At 35.6% G+C, this 20,417-nt stretch overlaps 1 protein-coding gene across 2 annotated transcripts in view; it reads left to right on the top strand.

Annotated features, from left to right (window-relative positions):
* Positions 1-20,417, top strand: part of LOC120530671 (core histone macro-H2A.2) — a 54,776-nt gene that overhangs the window by 23,120 nt on the left and 11,239 nt on the right. Inside the window, exons 2-7 of one of the 2 annotated variants that reach the window (XM_039755099.1) lie at positions 1,501-1,743; positions 5,200-5,306; positions 12,144-12,344; positions 16,838-16,948; positions 18,293-18,392; positions 18,476-18,565. In XM_039755099.1, coding sequence (XP_039611033.1) covers positions 1,572-1,743; positions 5,200-5,306; positions 12,144-12,344; positions 16,838-16,948; positions 18,293-18,392; positions 18,476-18,565 — 781 coding nt within the window. In that variant the 5' untranslated portion in view covers positions 1,501-1,571. Of the gene's footprint in view, positions 1-1,500; positions 1,744-5,199; positions 5,307-12,143; positions 12,351-16,837; positions 16,949-18,292; positions 18,393-18,475; positions 18,566-20,417 lie in introns of both variants that reach the window. The other variant, XM_039755093.1, reaches the window with a different exon arrangement.

The following is a 20,417-nucleotide window of genomic DNA, read 5'->3' on the forward strand; positions in this document are numbered from 1 at the left end:
AATGCGTCACGCATAACCACAGCCTGGCTCGTTATGCGAGCCAATGCTCGTATTTAGATCCGAATTTTTCGCTCATACTTTCCTTGTATCTTGAATTTCTTGTATACAGAGCTGTTCGTATCTCGAGGTTCCACTGTGTGAGATATATATATATAGGGGGGCCTAGTCTAGTTACCTTTTATTTACAGATCTGTTTAGTTAACTACAACAGCAGCATATATCTGTAAATTGTTATTGTCTTTAACCTCACACATGACAGGAGCCAGGTCTTTATGAAATGCCAGTCCATTGCATTTTGTTGTTACAGATGAACTGCTACATAGTGTGGTAGGTAATAATTATTGGCTATGGTAGAGCAAAGAAGTGATGGAATTAAAATGTTTTCTGTTCAAGGATGTTTTGGAAACTTAGAGGGGTTTATGTGTCTGTGTGTTGAGTTGAAAGGAGCCAACATTAACTTGATTATAAGTAGCACAAAGGAGCTGGTGACTTTCAGAATACATAAGTAGTTTTAATTATTGTAAATATAAAATGAAATTAGCACTATGTTTATTACCTCCTCCATCAGTGGGTACGCAGCATTTGCTTTATAAAATGAAGTGGATGGTTCTTTATACATACAGAATTTTCCTAATTGTATACTCCAAAATCAAATGGAAAGAACTACCAATCAGGTGTGGTGAACATTAATCCTCATAGCCAAATGACCATTTAGCTAATTAAATTGATCTTTCTCTTCAACGTAATGCATGGGTTACTATTTTCGTAAACTTTAAATTACTTAAAGGGTGTTCTGATTTCAGTTCCTGCTGTTCTACAGCCTTTCACAAACAGTATGTTGGCCATACTAACATTTTTGATATACACACTGTGACTACAGTATATAAATAATTCCAGGTTTTATGAAACCATCTTCTGTTGTAAAATTTTAATTGTACTGATTTCAGTATACCTTTATGTTGTTTTCATGTACCTCTTACATATTTTATCCTTGCATTTCCTTTAAACAACTGGTGTCATATCTGACAACAAAACTGGCAGCATTTGATGAAAGACATGTATCAAACCTGGACAGAGACACCCATCTTTTTATAATGGCTATTATTTAAAAGATTTAAATAATGTCCTGGCTATTGTGATCAGAGTGTCTTTTGTTACATCAAATTAAACAGAAAAGTGGATAAAATGATATTTCATAATTAATAGGGGAGGGATTGGTAAGTTTAGTGCAAAAGATTGCAAATGTTGGTTGTTTTTTGTATTAAATAATGTGAAAGTTTGATTAGAGGTGTATATCCAATCAAAATATATGAAAGCTGAGGAAGATTTGTTACATCTCCTAATTACTGATTTATTCATATACCTGTATTTATATAAATGTATTGATTAATTTACCCTTTTTAAAAAACTTGCTTTATATTCTGTATAATCATTTTATTAATTTCTAATTTCTTCCATTAGTGAGCGTCTGTTTTTGGTTTTTTTTTCCTCTTCATCTAGCTATTTTTGGCCTGTGACAGGAAAAAAAATATTCTTCATTCTTTGGAAAAGAAGACTGAAAGTAAAAAAGAATGTCGGCAAGAGGGGGAAAGAAGAAAAGCACCAAACAGTCCCGATCTGCCAGGGCAGGGGTGATCTTTCCTGTAGGAAGAATGCTTAGGTACCTACGTCGGGACACACACAAATACCGCATTGGCACAGGAGCACCCGTCTACCTTGCTGCTGTCATAGAATATTTAGCAGGTAATGTTGTATTGGCTTCTTTTAATCCATTGTTGATTTCTCTCTAAAAAGGGATAATTAATGAAAAGGACAAATGAAACATTGATTTAGCATAGTGATTATGGGAAATAACAGTATAAAAAAGCATTCCTATTTCCTAATAAAATATGTTTACACAGTTAATTGTAGTTTATATAGAAATGTTTGATTTTCTTCCTACATAAAAAATATGAAACTGGATTTTGTACAGTTATAGTGGTTGTACCCAGTATTGCACAGGGTGCAAAAAAGTACAGGTGCAATCCCTAAGTATATTCCCCAGGGGAATATATTTTTGCCCCAAAATATTTTGTTTCTGATTTAACCCACTAACTATGCCAAGTCCTAAAAATAAATGTTAGGGGAACATCGCTAATAAAGCACAGGGGAACATATTTTTTTTAATAAAACGCAGTGTATGGTCTTTCTCTATTCATATGGGTAATCTGTGCAAATTTGACTGAGTTCAACAGAATGGATTTACATACTGGACAAAAACATGCTCCGCTGTATATATTGCATAAATTACAAGTAACAGATTTTTAAAACCAGTACCTAATTTTATATAACGGGACCATTAATTGAACAACTCCACATGAAGTGTTGCTTCAATAAGAGCTTCTTAATAAGAGGGCAGCACTGGGCACATGTCAGTACCTAATCTTGGTTTGCAGTAGAGCACCAGTGGATCTCAGAACATAATTGTTTGCTTTCAGTGTCATTCGCTGTGTCATTTTAAAGATGCTAATCTGCATAATTTTGTAATGTAGAATGAAATTCAAGTACTCTGGAGGGAAGTTCCATTAACAAGGAGAGTACGTCCAAACTGAAAACTGATTATGCCAAGAACACTATTTGAATTCTGGATACAGGAGTTGAGATTACTTTACATTGAATAAAAGAAAGTCCTTAAAGAAAATACTTTTAGCTTTATTTTGAAAAAAGGAAAAATTAATTCCTTAAAATATTGACAAAACTGAAAGGCATGAGTGACACATCCTAAACTTGAAATGACTAAATTCTTGATTACACGTTTTACAGAGAAAAGAGTGAAAGTGCTTCTGTAAAATATTTATTACTGATGTACCTTAAATGAGAAGTTCTCTTGAGAAACGCAGATGTCTTAGACCGTGTATATATATTTATACAAGTAAATCAGTGTTTTCATGTTAATGCAAGTTCTACATTAATCGTAAATACCACTTAAAGGACATAAGACATTAGGGCTATAGTATAAAGTGTCAAAGGGCTGCACTGAAGGTGGCAGCTCAATAACCGTTTTCCATGTCTATTTCTGCAATCCTTTCATAACATTTTTGTTTATCTGGTTTCAGATGTGGCTAAGATCAATGTATGGTTTAATAAAAGGAAAAATGCGAGAATATGACAAAATGTGGAAAGAAAATATATATTGAGGACAAACAGCCCGACTACAGACAGACACTGCGCACCCAATGTCCAAAAGCACACGCGTTTATTTTTTACAGTCTTCCGCATAACACACAGTGGCCAAACCAACAACAATATTGCTCACAGTACTCTCTTTTGCTTCTTCTTCCCTGATTCCAGCTCACTGAATGGAGTGAGGCAGCCCCTTTTATAATACTCCCAGATATGCTCCAGGTGCTCTGTGATGACCTTCCTGCAGCACTTCCTGGTGTGGCGGAAGTGCTGCATGGGCACCCAGAAGCACTCTGGGTGTACCTGGTTTCTGTTCCGGCAGCAGCTTCCAGGTGTGGCGGAAGTGCTGCAGTCCATGGCTCCATAACCATCCGGGCACCCCCCCGGCGGTGGCCACGGGCACCAATAGGGTTGAGCTTCTAAGCTCTGATCCTGTGGCCCCAATGCAAACCACGATGCGGGAGGTATTGTCCCTCTCCCGGTCCTTCCATTCTACAGGCGTCCCAGCTGGGCCACAGTATGTATTTTAAGAAGTTTGTATATACAAAAACACAAGGTTGGACTGAGATGGCAGAACAGTGTTGTGAATATAAATGAAGTCAAAGTATAATAATTGTGTTGCCATTAAAGTGACCCATTCTTGTCTGAATACACTGCTACTCCCAAGAATGTATTAGAAAACATCTTTGTGTATTTTATCTTTGCCAAAAATACTTTACTTGAAGGCGCAGTTTCAGATACATTTTTATTATGGAATGCCCTGATTCTACATAGCAGCGACTAGTGGTTTAAATAAAGGCTTTTTTGCTTTTCATTTGAGCCACATATTGAAATCTTGGAATTTGCAACACTTTAAATATAAAGTTTTATATATTTGTATCTCATTATTGATGCTTCATGTTTTTGTGTTCTGTAGAAATTTCATTTAGTATAAGTTAGCAATTTCTTAACTGTTTTGCATAACATTTGTTTAAAATATATAACGCAAAATGTGTAGCTTAAGAACTTTATAAGAAGTTAAATATATACCTAAATACACAAAAAAATAGAAACTTAGAATGATGAACGAATAATAGAAATGGAAGAATCCTTAAGAATGGCTTGTGTTTTTATTAACTAAACTGATTAGTTTAAATGTGTAATGGTTGTAACACTTAGAAATATCACATGTGGTTGCAGAGTACTTTGATCAAATTATGGTAGTTCAAAATACCACTGTAGAAACCCATGAAAGAAAACCAAATAGAATTGGTCAGTAACATTTGCAAATTTTTTAAGTATATGATATTGTAATACTTATTACAATATGTTAGAACTGGCACAAAAAATGAATTATGAAAAAGCCAAACTAAAAGGTGAATTGTTAGGGTTTTTTTTGTGTGTGTTTTTTTTTTTTGATATTCCATGGTATTAGTGTGACATGTATCTACCAGTGAAGCATTACAGATTTTTGCTGCATAAGAGCAAAAGGCTACTTCACCACTCCCTTTATGCTTAATAAGCAAGCTAGTTTTTGAGGATCTAAGATTATGACTAAGAATGTAAGGGAATAAGCACTGCATAATATAAGAAGGCGCAAGATTGTTAAAAACTTTATAGACCAATTAGGAGTGCATTACAGTAATTTTAGACAACTTAAATCCAAAACGTCAATTTTTTGGGATGTTTTAAGAAGTCTAACTCTTGCAGTGTCTCTGAAATAAAAACACTTGATTTTAATAACATGGTTAATATGCAGTCTAAAGTTTAGTTTTGAGTCCCAATATATAGTGCATGGATAGTGAATTAAATATACAGTATATTGTATATTTTTCGTTCATACAGTGACTTCTTCAACCAGTATTAATTAACATTGTTGTTCCACATGCAGAGTTAGTATGTGGCTGCATTTTTACATACTTGGTAGGAATAACTGCTTATCTTAACTTTAATCCTGTTTTAATTTATATCAGATGTTGATGGCCTTTATATTTCATGTTCCATTTAACATATCCACGTGATAAGTTTATTCATATACTATCTTGGTTATTGTTACAGCTGAAATACTGGAGTTGGCAGGTAATGCAGCAAGAGATAATAAAAAAGGCAGAATCACACCACGCCATATCCTGCTTGCTGTTGCCAATGATGAGGAACTAAACCAGGTGAGAAAGCCATTTGTGAGACTTAAAACAGGACTTGCTTATATATTTCAAAATGTATTGTAAACTTTAGCCTGAGCTCCAATTCAGTAGCGTTTTTGGAAAAATAATCAAATATAATGTAGTGAAAAATATTCTGGTATTAAGGAATGAAGGTCAAGGTAAAAATTAAATAAAAATTAAAAGCAGTTTCCTTTTTTTGCTTGCACATCCAAATCTTGATCATCTGTAGTCAAACTTTATGCAGTGAATCAACGGTTTGATTCTGATTAAGAGAACATGTTAGATGTTCATAATTTTTAAATCCTGATTAAAGGGTTCCTAGTGTTAGTAATGCAATATAAGACTTTCTGTTGTACGTTTTATTTAACCCTAACCCTAATTTGTTTTTCAACTATTTCCTCAATGCAGTATAAACAGCTGAAAATTCTATGATGTAACAAGGAGTGGCATGCCTTTGCAATTGCAAATTTAATTTTTCAAAATAATCTAAATACAAATAACCATAGTGAAGTAAGCCGAAAATTAAATATTATGAAGCCTAGGTCTGCTACTATGACTTTTCTTCTCAGTGTTGCCTCTAATTAGATTAGATTAGATAAACTTTATTAATTCCAAGGGGAAATAAAGCAGTAATAAAGCGGTAAATGGAAAAATCTGTAGATATTGTTTTTATATTTGATTGTAACATCTTCAGAAAGAAAAGACATTCTGGATTACTTTGAAAACAAAGACATCATGACCAACATTTTTGGTTTAGTACTTGTTCTTAAAATTGGTAAATCTTGCTATGATTTTGCTTTGTTAAATGATATAGTAGGGAAATTAGGTAAGGAAATCTTTCTTACAGTTTAACTGGTAAACTTAAAAGATAACTGGGAAGTGTTAGCTCTGTGAGTGACACAACTCTTAATATTATAACAAGTATTTTTCAAGTCTAAGCTAATTCTTCACAAACATGGTATACAATATATGCATTTGCTGTGTAAAATTATGTTCTAAAGTTAAGCATTTTCTATAAATTTAAAAAAAAATGCCTTGCCTGTCCTGGTGTTTCATAATGGAAGCTATTGGGCATCCGAAATTAAAAACCTAAAACTGGCCAAATGTCGTCTTTCAAAAGTTTCAATATAAGAAAACATTCCTTCCATGTTTCCAACGCATGTTTATGATAACAAAAAGATCTGGAAATTGTCATTTTATCACATATTCCTGGTGCTGTTTTTCCTGATGTAATGAAACATTTTCTGTTTGCTTTTGTAATACAGAAGGAAATCATGATGATACGAAGCATGTGGCAGGAACAGATTTTTGTCTTTCGAGAGGCATCCATCCTCGAGGGGGTATGGCAGGGGAAAGGTTGTTGTTAAAGTTAGATGAGCACATAGCTGGTCTTGTTTCAAAATAGCTGATTCTGTTTGTGTGGGGGTTTTTGTGTGTGTGCACGAAAATGACTTGTATACTGTACGCTATTTTACAATGTGTGTGTAATGTCAAAGTGTGGATCAGTGCTCTGTAATTTTCTAGCTTGAAAAGTTGATCTATTCAGCAAGTTAAGCTTTTGTTTCGGTTGGTGCTCTGTGCCCTATGACTTCCATCATAAAATGTCAAGACGGCACAGAGTTTTTAAAAACCTATAGAAAACACTTAACTTTAGAACACAATTTTGCCTGGCAAATGCATATATACCATGTTTGTGAATAAATACATTTAATGTTTTTAGCACTCTTTCTTGGATAGTAGTATGAAGATGGGAGTAGCCAGAGACAAATGATCAAACGTGGGCAGAAGGTATAGCCTGCTCACAAATGGCAAACAGACCTTTGAATACATCAATAAAATGTCATTATACTTGCAATTTAGAATTTACCACATTTAAAGCTGTGTGTGTAAATAATAGTAAATAAAACATACAACAATAGGAAGATATGAACAAAAGTGACTGGAGGCTGCTTACTTTGAGGGAAAAGTGTTAATGGTATGTAAATATAAGATGAATGAGAAAATAAAAATAATTACAAGAACCAGAATCTGAATCCACTTCTTTTATAGCTTCAACTTATATCCTGCATGTAGTACTTGGCACAATCATGTCTGCTTATTTTGTTTACAGTTGACTTTTTAAAAATTGTGATGTTTCTAATAACTGCACCTTTACAACCAATACATTTCTACAGTCACTGGCAGATGTATTAACATACATATTCATAAATTTCATCTTGTAGTAGAAAGATTTAAAAAAGCATTTTACTGATATGCTAAAAAGTTTAGGAAAACTGCAGACACATTTAAACATAAAACGGGTTCTATCACAATAGATGCAAATTTCTGCATGCAAAAGAAGATGGGGAAATATGATTTTTATGTTGCTGCATTAATGACTTATATGCAAACTTTGTAATAAGTGATACTTCTCCTTTAGAAATATTATCAAAAGTTATGTACTGTACAGCTCAACCTGCATGAGATGATACTGGCATTTTATTTTTTTTTTGTTCTTTATTTTGCCATATACGATTTCTTGTACCAGGAATTTGTTTGTTTTCTCATACCCCTTGGGCTCAGAGCACAGGGTCAGCCATTGTACAGCGCCCCTGTAGCAATTACAGGTTAAGGTTCTTGCTCAAGTTCCCAGCAGAGTAGGATCTCTTTTGGCAGTGACGGGGATTCGAACCGTCAGCCTTCTGGATACCAGCACAGATCCATAGCCTCAGAGCCAAGGTGTGTTTAAAACAGGAATTTTGTAAAAAAGAGGGAAGACAGGAAAAGGCAGTGTGTTGCCTTGAGTTTGCTTGGTGATAATATTACTGAATGATAAAGAAGATGCACTTTTATCAGTTATACCAGCCATGCCACTCACTCTTAGTAAGAACTATATACTGTATATCTGAACAATACACAATATCTGATCATTCCTTTTATCCATGACTGAATTATGTTAATTCTACTTTTATCCCATTATGGAGCTAGTTTACAAAATAAAAATAAATGATTTGCTCATGCTTTAACACTAGAATTACCAGAGCTAATTTTAACAAGTATCATAAATTACACCGGCTGTTACGGACTGAAATCAAATGTATGTTTTTATTCTAAAATAGTAAGACTAAGAGCAGTTTACTTTTCAAAACGGAGGGGTGCAGGATTGAACTTGCGACCTTTGAATTCCCAGTCAGCAGCTGATTCTATTGCGCCACGGAGGCCGTCATAATAAACGGGTGTCAATGTCGCATGTTAAGGCGGCTTTTTGTTTCTGCAGTTATATGTTTGAGTAAAAGCGCAATTGTTGTGTTAGATTTGTACCTCTTGTGAAAGTATTTCTTTGCTATTTGGACTTCAGGCTTCATACATTATATAGTTTATGCCTACATTTTGTCATCTACTACTAGAATATAAAAAACATTTCTGTTTTAACAATGTGTTTACACAAATTACTATAGAAATGGAACAGACATGAAATGCGTGTGTTCCAAACAACGATCTATTATTTCAAACTCTAAAACTCCACTTCACTCCCAGAAAATCAATCAAGGCATGAGCTGGGAGAAGTTTGTGCACGTTCTAAGTCGGTGGAGGGATGGAATAGCTGGCTGCTTGCAGCCTGATTTTATCAGAACATTTAGATGACAAAAGACGCTGGTGGAGAGCTGTGAATGATTTTAAGAAGAGATTTAAGGTGGGACAGATTTAGAAGTTTTTTCGTAGGCTCTGGTAATTCTAGTGTTAAGAGTGTGATGATATGACCAGTCAGCAGTGAAATGAGTAACTGAGTTTAAACAGGTGAGATTAAGCACTTTTAAATGTAGCAGCATAAAAAGCCCTTATAAAGAAAATGATGCTTCATATTCATCCTCTGAGAGTAATGAGTATGACAACAGTTGTCTCTCCAACCATCTATATTCTAAATATGTTACTGTTCAGAATTGCTGGGAGCAAGGCAAGAATCATCTTTGGATGGTACACCATATTCACACGCATCCACACATACTCCGATTCTTCAGATAACCAAACCATTTCTTTGGGTGTGGGAAAAAATTTGTAGAATCGGGTGAAAATTTCCAGCCAGGTAGGACCAACTATAATTGGAAAGAATTGAAGCATGTTTTAAACAAAATGATTACTTCTGTACTTGAAGGCTAGTCTGCAAAGTGGTAAAACAAGTTCTCTATATATTCATTACAAAGTGAAATTCATTTAGTTGTTTAAAAATTTTTATCCACATGTTTGCGTATCTCCTCTTATAATGTTTTGAAGCACAAGGCAATGATCTCTAGTGATACAATAGATAATGCTTCAGTAGAAGAACATAGCTGCTGAAATGCACTGTTAGCAGGACTGCTGATAACAGTTTATTTAATTGCTATAGTAATGTTCATTAGTATAACTGTTAAAATGTGACAAACGGAGTGAAAGCAATAAGACATATTTCAATGGTACAGGAGCATACTAGATGCAGTCCTCCATTATGAGCAAGTCCTTCAATTATTGCGAGTCCATTTTAATTGATAATTCTGGGCTCCTGCACATGCATAAGCAACAACAAAGTCTCTGATCTTTTATGTGAGACACTTTTGATAAGAACAGGTCAAAGGCTGTTTTATAGGAATTTGGAAATAAGAATAATTGACACATTTGATTTCAAATTATCTTACACAAATTAAATTTGTAAACTGCCATCAAAGCATTAGTACAAACATTTTTGGTAGATTGGCCTGCCTTGACTCTCTGAGCGCCTTGTAGGGATATCTGATCTCATTGCTATAAGATCTACTATTTTCTAACTTACTGATTTGCAGTTTATTCAACTGAATGAAATCCATAAAATAATGAGCCCTTATTCTTTCCTCTGTCTCATCCACAGCAGTGTATGAAGTGAGACATACCCTTGGTATGTTTTGCATATGTTGATGTGAGAAGGAGCAAGACAAAGTTCTCTTGTACTTTACCATGTGCATTTTATCATATACAATCATACACTGATTTATGGCAGCTCTTTGACTTTTGTTTATCAGTAGTGAGAGAAGTGGTGGTGGAGCTACAAAGGTAACAGTCTCGCGGCTGTCCAGTTTCCTGTATTGATGCTCCAACCACAAATGGTTACAGGCTGGCATGAAGTAAAACAAAAATATTGTGCTCACAATTATAGTCAGCAGTGCTCTGTTTGGCCTGGGGTTTTTTTTTTTTTTGGAAAGATGCACTTCATGCAGCTTGTACATTTTTTTTTTTGGTATTGTTTTTTCTTTCATCAAGAAAATGGGAAAGCCTTGTAAATAGTAGCAGATCTGTCATTATTATTATTTCCCAGGTTTTCATGTGGTTTCTAACTTTTTGTAGGTCTTGTAAGGTTTGTTTTGATCAATGCTGTTCTACATGGTTAATTCTTATGCATTTGACCCACACCGCCTTCCTTTAAATGGACAAGGTGTGTGGCTCATGAGACTTGAAGAATGGTTTGTGCTACTCTCTACCAGCGGTTAAAGTATACGTACCAATGAACCACACCAGACACACAGAGCTTTACTTACCCGGTCCTGTACACTTTGTGACCAATGTATGGCCAAATTGATCCGTAAGTCAATGCATGACTGTATTTATATACTAGCAGCAGTAATAATTTTAAGCCCTAGTCCTTTTGTCTCCTTCTCTAGCTTAAGTCTGTTCTGGGGTTTCACTTGCTCTGGAACTCCATGACACAGGTAAGCCACCAGATAGCACTTTCCTTAACTCCCTGTAGGGAAAAACTCCAAATGGTGCCTTCAGGGTAAAAATTTTGTGTTTCTTCCGAAGTGTTACATGTGTGCAAAATCTTGAGATTAAACCAAGGTATTAGAATTGCACAAAGAAAAAACACATACACACACACACACGTTGAGCTTTATATGCAAGATTGGTTTTGACTAACACCCTTCCCCACAACTACCTTTTGTGCCTTGGGTTCTGTACCATTGTGCATAGAGCATGAGTCACTCCCAAAGTAAACATTAATGTATACCTATATAGTTTATTCACGTTTGTTTTTCTTCATTTGTACCTGAAGCTATTAATGCTTTATATATATATATATATATATATATATATATATATATATATATATATATATATATATATATATAGTATATATATATATATATATATATTAGTGATAAGTTTATGCAGCAGCAGTTACACTCTACTTTAGGGGTAGCAGGGTAAGGGTTTGTAGTAAGAAATGTAAATACACATGATTGTCCATTATACACTATGAATTGAAACACATCAGTCACTTGAATTGATCTGCTCTATGATTAATATAACACATTTGATTTAATAACCTGTTAAAGTCGTATCGCAATCACCAGTGTATTAACACTACCAGCTTCTTGTTTTAAGGTGTGTGAGAAAAAAATCAGGGTAAAGCTGACAAGTTTTTAAATATTGGGAGGAAAGGAGTTGTAACACATACACATAATGACATTAAAGTCCTATCTTCCTTCCCTTGTTCTGCCTTTATTCTGACATGGTATTTCCCTTCATAGATTCAATGAGAATCCTGGCGCGCTTCAGTTAAGTTCATGTGAGGAATGGTCTTCAGACATGTACAAAGCACTTTAAAAACAATCTTTCTTCATCCTTAGAGTGTAAACATTCTTAGAATCCTTTACTAATTTTAGTGCTTGCTGAAAGCATTGCTTTTCAGTCTTCTGTCATTGCCTGGTAAAAGAAATGTGACTCTATTTATGTGGCTTAGCAGTAAATAAAGTGTAATGTTTTCAGATAGTGAATGCTACGTGAAAAAGTCATTTCTGCCAGTAAATAGTGTTTTGTTTTTGTTTGTGCAAATTTTATTGCACATCATCACAGCTGTTGAAAGGTGTCACCATTGCAAGTGGAGGTGTGCTTCCAAGAATTCACCCTGAGTTACTGGCTAAGAAGCGTGGAGCCCGAGGCAAGGCGGATGCCCAATCTCCACCAGAGAAAAAAGCCAAGAAAACAGCTCCAGCCAATAAATCTACAAAGAAACCTTCAGCCAAAAAGATGGGAAAGGGCAAAGTTCTAAGAAAAGTAAGGGTGAGTAACAGTACCTGCTTTTCTGATAGCTTTTGTTTAGTGATACTTGTGATGTTGCTTTTCTTTGTTGTTTTGATACTTTTTTTTTTTGAGTGAGTGCTTTAACATAGTGGTGAATAACTTACTTGAAAATAATTTTTTTGCACTTTAAAGTTTTAAAAGTATTCGTGCAAAAATGCATGGATCAATGTCAAGAACATTTTTTTTTTTTGGTCTCCTGTTCTATTTTTTTTATGCTGACTGTTTCTATTACTGCTCCTTCCCTGATTTCATGTCTTAATAATGAGATTTATTTATAACTAGGAAGCACACAGACCTTCACTCCAGTGCCACTTTTTTTCCATATCACTGTATTGAGCACTTTTTCTATTACACGGTTGTTCGTCACCACTGTTCATTCTGCCCTGGCACTGTCAGTCACTGCACGTTTCTATTTAGAGTTGTTCGTCACCATTGTTCTTTCACTTTGATCTGTATCAAAACTGACAATTAGCACAGCCTATGCAATTTGGTTCATGAAGTTTTTCATGGTTGTGCCACGATGCTTTTCCTGTCCGCCATGATGCACATCCATGGTAGTGCACATTGCATCACTGCCTGGTGTGAGGAGGCACCAAAGCCGAATTCCATGGTTGTGATGGCCCGCCAGTCCAGTTCATGGGTGACACTTGTATAGATATTGTATATACAGAGAGAGAGAAGTAGATGCAAACTCAACTAAGTAGTAGGCACATTACGTTTTCAGTGATCATTCAGTTTTGCTAGGCATTATGGCCTGTCTTAACCCTTAAACAAAGCAAATTAAAATAATTGTCTAATTACAAAATAACAGTATGAAGTTTTTTAAAATGTTACAATTCATATTGGACTCATGACTACCTTTTAGATAGTAGACCACAAACAGTTGTGAAGGCTAACAAGAAGTTGGGTTATTTTAGGATACAGCATGCTTTCATTGCTTGTATTACTGAGACTTACCTGAACAAGTAGGCTCAAAAAAGGTTTCTGTCATAGTTTAATATGTGGTATGCTATCATCATACACAATTTAATCAATTTTAAGACATTAACCATGTATTAACTTATTTATTCAGCAGTGATTACCAAAGCAAATTTAATGTCAAAAAAGAAAAAAATAAATAAATAAAATTGCAGTCTGTTAGGTACACTGTTCCTGACATCTGTGAATTAAGTATTATCTAGCTTTGTGAGGGGAGTCCTGTTACATTTTTAAGCTGAAAATGTAAACCTTTGCAAAAGTTAATGGAAACTATCCTGATTGATTTTATTGACCTCTCTTACTGGTACCAGTTCATCCATTTCATCTTGAGGTAAGGAATACATGAAGATATTTTCTCCTGTTAACACTAGAATTACCAGAGCCTACAAAAAAACTCGTAGATCCGTCCGACCTTAAATCGCTTCTTAAAAACATTCTTACCTCTCCGCCATCATCTTTTGTTCATCTAAATGCGCTGATAAACACTATTCCTTCCCCCCACCGACTTAGAACGTGTACGATCTTCTCCCAGCTCATGCCTTGATTGATTATCTGGGAGTGAAGTGGAGTTTTAGAGTGGAAATAATAGATCGTTATTTGGAACACACTCATTTCATGGGTGTTCCGTTTCTAAAGTAATCTGTGTAAACACATTGCTAAAACAGAAACTTTTTCATATTTTAGTAATAAATGTTACAAAATGTAGGCATAAACTATAAAATGTGTGAAGCCTGAAGCCCAAAGATCAAATAAACACTTTCGTCACTTAGAGCACAGCACACTTGCCGTACTTCAGAGACCCGAGTTCGAATCCCCTCTAGGGAGAATTTATTTTTTTTTATTTATTTATTTTTTTTTTTATACCTTCGCTCTTCTGCCTGTCTATCTGTATAGTAATAACAGTAATTTTATTATTATATAGCAGCTTCCCTGTCTGCCTATCATATAGTGCCTTTCCTTCCTGTCTATCTATATATATCTATCCCCTTAGCTGTTTTTTTATATATCTATTATACAGTGCCCTATGGAGTGCCAAACAGGCAATTACAATGATTTTTGGAATATATAAAGTCAAAACTTGAATATATAAAGTAATTCCTGAATATATAAAGGCAGAGTTAGAATATATAAAGTCACTCCCAAATATGTAAAGTCATTACCGAATATATAAAGTCAGCATCGGAATATATAACCTCATTCCTGAATATATAAATTTAAAGTCAGATTATATTGATATTGATTGAAAAGACTCGGGCACATTTTTAGTAAACTCAATGAGTTCCTACTACAACGTAATGAATAAAGTTAACAAAAACCTCTTCAGAAAAATATTTTTAAAAAACCCACTGTTCATTTAATTCATTCAAAATGATGTATGTGCCCGGCATTTTGAACACTATATTTATTTATTCTTTTTGTATGGGCTCATTTTTGGATGAACCTCACAAGCCTGATCGACTCTGAGTGGCTTTTGTCGGAGTTTACCTTTTGCTAATCGGGAATGATTTTATATATTCCGACGCTGACTTTATATAATCAGGCAAATATCATTAGATCTGGTTTTTATGTAAGTAACATATCAATGTTAATGTTTGCACCATCCTTTGTATGTAAGAGCCAGATCTAATGTTATTACCTTTATTTATTTACTTACTTTCTATAGCGTAAAGTCACGAGAGCAGTGCTTCCCATGTACATGTACGAAGTACAGCTATGGTAAAAGTGCATTCTTGATCCTATGTAGAAACCGTCATATGATTTGAGTTTGCCTCTGTTATAGCTCGCCTGAGAAAACAGCAGTTTCAAATTGGTATTGTGAACGCGGCTGAGAGAATAACAGAATAATAAAAAAAAAATGCTAACCTTCACAAGTATCATAAATTACACCGGCTGTTACAGACTGGAATCAAATGTATGTTTTTTTATTTTAAAATAATATGTGCAGCTCACTTTTCAAAATGAACTCATCTGGAATCGAACCCATAAAGTTCAGACTACCAGTCAAGAACTGATACCGTTGTGCCACCACAGCGCTCTTAGCAAATGCGTATCAATATCGCATTCTAACACGGGTTGTTTTTCTGTAGTTATATTTTTGAATAAAAGCGCACTTGTTCTATTACATTTGTACTTTTTGTGAAACTGTTTCTTTGATATTTGGACTTCAGGCTTCATACATTATAAACTTCATGTCTACATTTTGTCAATTATGACTCAAACATGAAAAACGTTTCTTTTTTAACGATGTGTGTACATAGATCTATGTAGACATGGAACACACATGAAATGCAAGTATTCCAAATAACAATAACAGTATTTATAAAAGGTGTCCTTTTGCTTCACCTCACTCTGTACAACTCCAAGCAACTGACATGCAGGTAAACGGACTTGAGCTGAGAAAACTGTGCACCGGTGGGGGATGTAATAATAGGCTGCTTAGCCGCAAATTTAGAAGACAAAAGACATGACGGAGAGATGTGAAGCGTTTTAAGGTGGGTCGGATCTACGAGTTTTTTTTGTAGGCTCTGGTAATTCTATTGTTAAGGCTAGACTTAACAGTCGTACAAAAAATATTTGCAAATGTTGAAACGGCTGCCTTGAAATGATAATACCATAATCACGAAGTTGACTTTTCCAATTTGTATGTAATTTTCACAAATCAACAAGTAAGAATCTCTGCAGATGTGGGTTTTCTGCACTATTTTTATGTCATCTGATTTTGGTCTCATAAATATTGTAGCACTTCTTCTTTTAAAGTTGCAGTTGACTTTGATTCTTCATGTATTGCCTACTTGGTTTGCAGTGGCAACGCAGTAATTTTGAACTGACTAGAAAACCTTGTCCCTGTCAGAAGTATGCATGTATTTCAGTAGGAATTTCCATTAACCTTTGGGCCAGTTCAGGTATATATTCTGTATAGCTTGTTCCAGTTCTGCCAGAATTCTTCTCCAGTATATTGCGAATGTATCACTAACATTCAGAGGACCCTGGGGGCATGCTGGCATAATGCTTAAACTACCTTACCTGGCTTCTCTCACCCTGGCGATGTAAATGTAAAGGAATGCTTCTACCATGGAGAGTGAAGCCAGCAATGTTTGTAGATATTTCAGGAAGTTGTACTCAAGATTTCATTTATTTATCACTTCTCAAAGTTCATGATCAAACGTGAGGATAGGATTGTAAACTGGCCAGTAAATCTGACCTTCATATTTGGAGTTAGCTTGTGCTTTACCACTCCAGACACAGTTTTTAAAACTGCTGCCACAGTCTTTTAAGTGGGTTCAGATAGTTTAATGATTGGTTTGAGGAGTTAGTTGGGTTGTTAAGGGTTTTGTGTTTCCATATGACAAGAGGCAGAAGAACACCGTTAAAATAATTGTGACTTCGTAAAAACCATATATTGCAAGAGTGGACACTTTAGGAGGTGGCATAGCAGTTGCCATGAAAGCTGAAGTTGTGTAACTTAATGATAATTGATTTCTGTACAGGACAAGCATGCAGAAAACAGCAAAGATGGTGCATCCAGTTCCAACTTGGAGGATGGTCCTGGAGATGGTTTCACTATCCTTTCTTCAAAGAGTCTTTTCCTTGGACAAAAGGTGAAATGCATATTCTTTTTAACTTCTTATAGAAAGAATAAGATGCTTTTGATCCAGAAATTATTTTAGTTCAGTATTATGTCAGTTCTGAATCTTCCTCTGTTCTTTACTCAGAAGAGATAATTAGAGTTGCATGGTTAACGAAGAAGTAAATTACAATGAAGTATAACTTTCAAATTAAAAAAAAAAAAAAAACAGATTTAGTCAATTTTAACTTTAATGCACTGTCTACTACCACAAAGATAGAAATTTTATTATTCTGAATCGTGCATTAGTAATTGACAGAATCAATTTGTGGTACCCATGTGCTGCATCAGACTCTGTATAAATCTTATTGCTCTTTTTTATTTTCTGTTGTTAGCACTTTTAGTGACACAATGTTTTACTGTACAAAGAAATGTAACATGATTTACATTAAAGCAGTTTAGTAAAAAAAAAAAAAATCAATTAAGTATTGCATACACTAGTTTAACACTAATTATGCTTTTCAAACTTATCTTAAATGTTGCATATTAAAATATCTAACTTCTGTATGGCTTGGAGTGTTTTGTGTCCTCTCTCCTGAGACACAAAATGAAAAGTTTGAGAAGCTGCTGGGTTCAGCTTATTTCATTCAAAGAGCTCTCCTTGAAGATTCTGAGTCTTAACTGTAATAATGATTTTAAATTCTTAAAATCCTTGCAGCAGTAACAGGAATGTTATGCCTAGTGTAACAACCAGGGGGAGCCACTGAGCCCTAAACCTCAGACACAGTAATGCTCAATACGCTTTTGGGTTTAAATGAAAGTTTTTTTTGTTAAACGTAAAGCAGTGGGCCCGCCTTTCGAGCTGGACCCAGGAATGCTTCTTGTCCTACAGCATGTCTCTCAGAAACACTTCCCGGTCATATGGAAAGCAGGGACCCTTCTCCCCCTAACAGTGCCCTCTATTGACATCTAGGGACCCCAACAGGGTAGCATTTCCAGACTCCAGGATCCAAGCACCCCTTGCGGTTGCCCCAACTGGAATGCCGCAAGAGGACCACTGCCACCTGCTGTCTGGAGATGGAACTGCTTCCAGCTTTCGCTGTTCTAACAATTATTCCAGCTGGGTATGAAGTCATTTCCTCGTTCAGCCGGCCAGTTTGTCTGTCCTTCCATCCTGGCCTTCTGTCTGGATGTCTGTCTGTTCTCTTGGGCACTTATATTAATTTAACTTGTTTAGTTTGGCTGTACATACTGTAAATGGTTTAATTCCTTTGAAATTCAATTTATTTGTCAAGACCTTCCTGAGGCCTTCCACTGTGAAAATCTTTTGTATTATACTGTGCTAATCAATTAAGCTTCTTGTCTTTTATTTCAACAGCTGTCTCTGACACAGAGTGAAATTAGCAATATAGGTTCCATTAAAGTAGAAGGAATCATTAACCCAACAAATGCAGATATTGATCTCAAAGAGGATGTCGGTAAGTTATGACCTTTTGAGTGCTTCACAGGTCACTCATTTTTCTGAATTGTGTCTAAATCTGAATATATATGTGTCTTTTAGGAAATGCACTGGAGAAAGCTGGTGGCAAAGAATTTCTAGAAGCAATCAGAGACTTGCGCAAGTCTCATGGACCTCTGGAGGTTGCAGGGGGTAATAATTTTGGCATTAGTAACTTAATTCAAGCTTATACAGTTCATTATTTTTTGGAAAGAATTTTTTGATTGTATATACATGCTGAATTAGAAAATCTGGTGTTTAAACAGCTTTTATCACAGTAGCAGAATCTTACGCACTTTTTAGGATTCTGTATTAAACTGCTTATTTACACAAGCAAGAATTATATAGTACAATGATGCCCTGCCTATTGCGGTAGTTGCGTTCCAGACCAATCAGCGATAGGTGAAAATCTGCAATATAGAAAGACCATATAAATTAAATTTTTTTTTTATATAGTTTAAGCCTTAAAATACCCCTCCCACACGCTTTAAACACATGTAAACTTACTAAAACATACTTTTGTAAACACATATGTGGATGTCGGGCTAAGGATATGAGTAACATCTGTTTATTATAAAAAAAAAATCTCCGCAGGGAGACAAGGCTTGATCTTTTCGAAAGACAATTTGACATCCCGCAAGAGACATTTTAATGTCACGCAAGACAAGGCAGTGAGACAGAAAGACAGCTGCTGTACAGGCTTTTAAATGATCGACCCGCAGTGCGACAAGCAGAACAGGCATCTTGGCAAAGGCAGCACAAAGCCAGTAGCTGATCCGTCCGCTCCCCCCTTTCACAACATGAGCGGGTGAGACGCGAAGTGGCAGGATCATAGTGCGCCTCCAGAGGGGTTGAGCGAAGCAATTGAGACCAGATTATCTTGGAGAAACACTTTGACGACATGCAAGACTAGACATTACAACCTTAGGAAGCAAAACCCGTGATACGGTTACTTTTGCACATCACGCCCTACTTACAAACAATTTCACTGACATCTAACCTAGCTGTTGTTGGAATGCTTTTGGCATACAAAGTTCAGGTGCTCCCAGCTCTTAAAACAACTACAAGCACAACACTGCAGTAAGCCAGCAGATGATCTGAGCGCTTCCTCTTAGCATGTGTTCAGCCCTCAACCACCCAACCCCCCCATCCTTCAGAACGCTAGTGGCAGAGACGAGAAGTGGCAAAAGGACAGCTGCTGTACAGTCTGAAGTGATTGACGCAAAACGCAACAAGCAGAACATACAGCTGGCCAGCAGCAAGACAGCAGCTGAACCGATCGCATTTCTTTACAACAACAACATTTATGTATATAGAGCATTTTCATACAAAAAAGTACCTCAAAGTGCTTTACATAATGAAGAAAAATAAAAGACAAAATAAGAAATTAAAATAAAACATTAGTTAACATAGAAAAAGAGTAAGGTCTGATGGCCAGGGAGGACAGAAAAAAAAAAAACACTCCAGACGGCTGGAGAAAAAAATTAAAATCTTCAGGGGTTCCAGGCCACGAGACCTCCCAGTCTCCACTGGGCATTCATTCTACCTAACATAAATGAAATAGTCCCCTTTGTATTTAGGGTTCACACAGATGGACTTGATGATGATGGTCATGCAGGCTTCTGGCTTTTAATCCATCACTGTTGGAACATCACGGTGCTTTTGAATAGATGGTGGTGGTGCAAGCAACCGGAAAAAGAGAAACAGAAGAGAGAGTAGGTGTTAGTACATATTTTAGAGCCGCCATGAATAGTTATTATAATGAATTGGATATACAGAGTATCAGGATTAAATTACAGTGAAGTTATGAGAAGGCCATGTTAAAGTAATGTGTTTTCAGCAGTGTTTTAAAGTGCTCTACTGTGTCAGCCTGGCGAATTCCTATTGGCAGGCTATTCCAGATTTTAGGTGCATAACAGCAGAAGGCCGCTTCACCACTTCTTTTAAGTTTTGCTCTTGGAATTCTAAGGAGACAATCATTTGAGGATCTGAGGTTACGATTTGG

The sequence above is a fragment of the Polypterus senegalus genome, chromosome 1 (genome assembly GCF_016835505.1).
Source record: "Polypterus senegalus isolate Bchr_013 chromosome 1, ASM1683550v1, whole genome shotgun sequence".
In the NCBI taxonomy this organism is placed as follows: Eukaryota; Metazoa; Chordata; class Cladistia; order Polypteriformes; family Polypteridae; genus Polypterus; species Polypterus senegalus.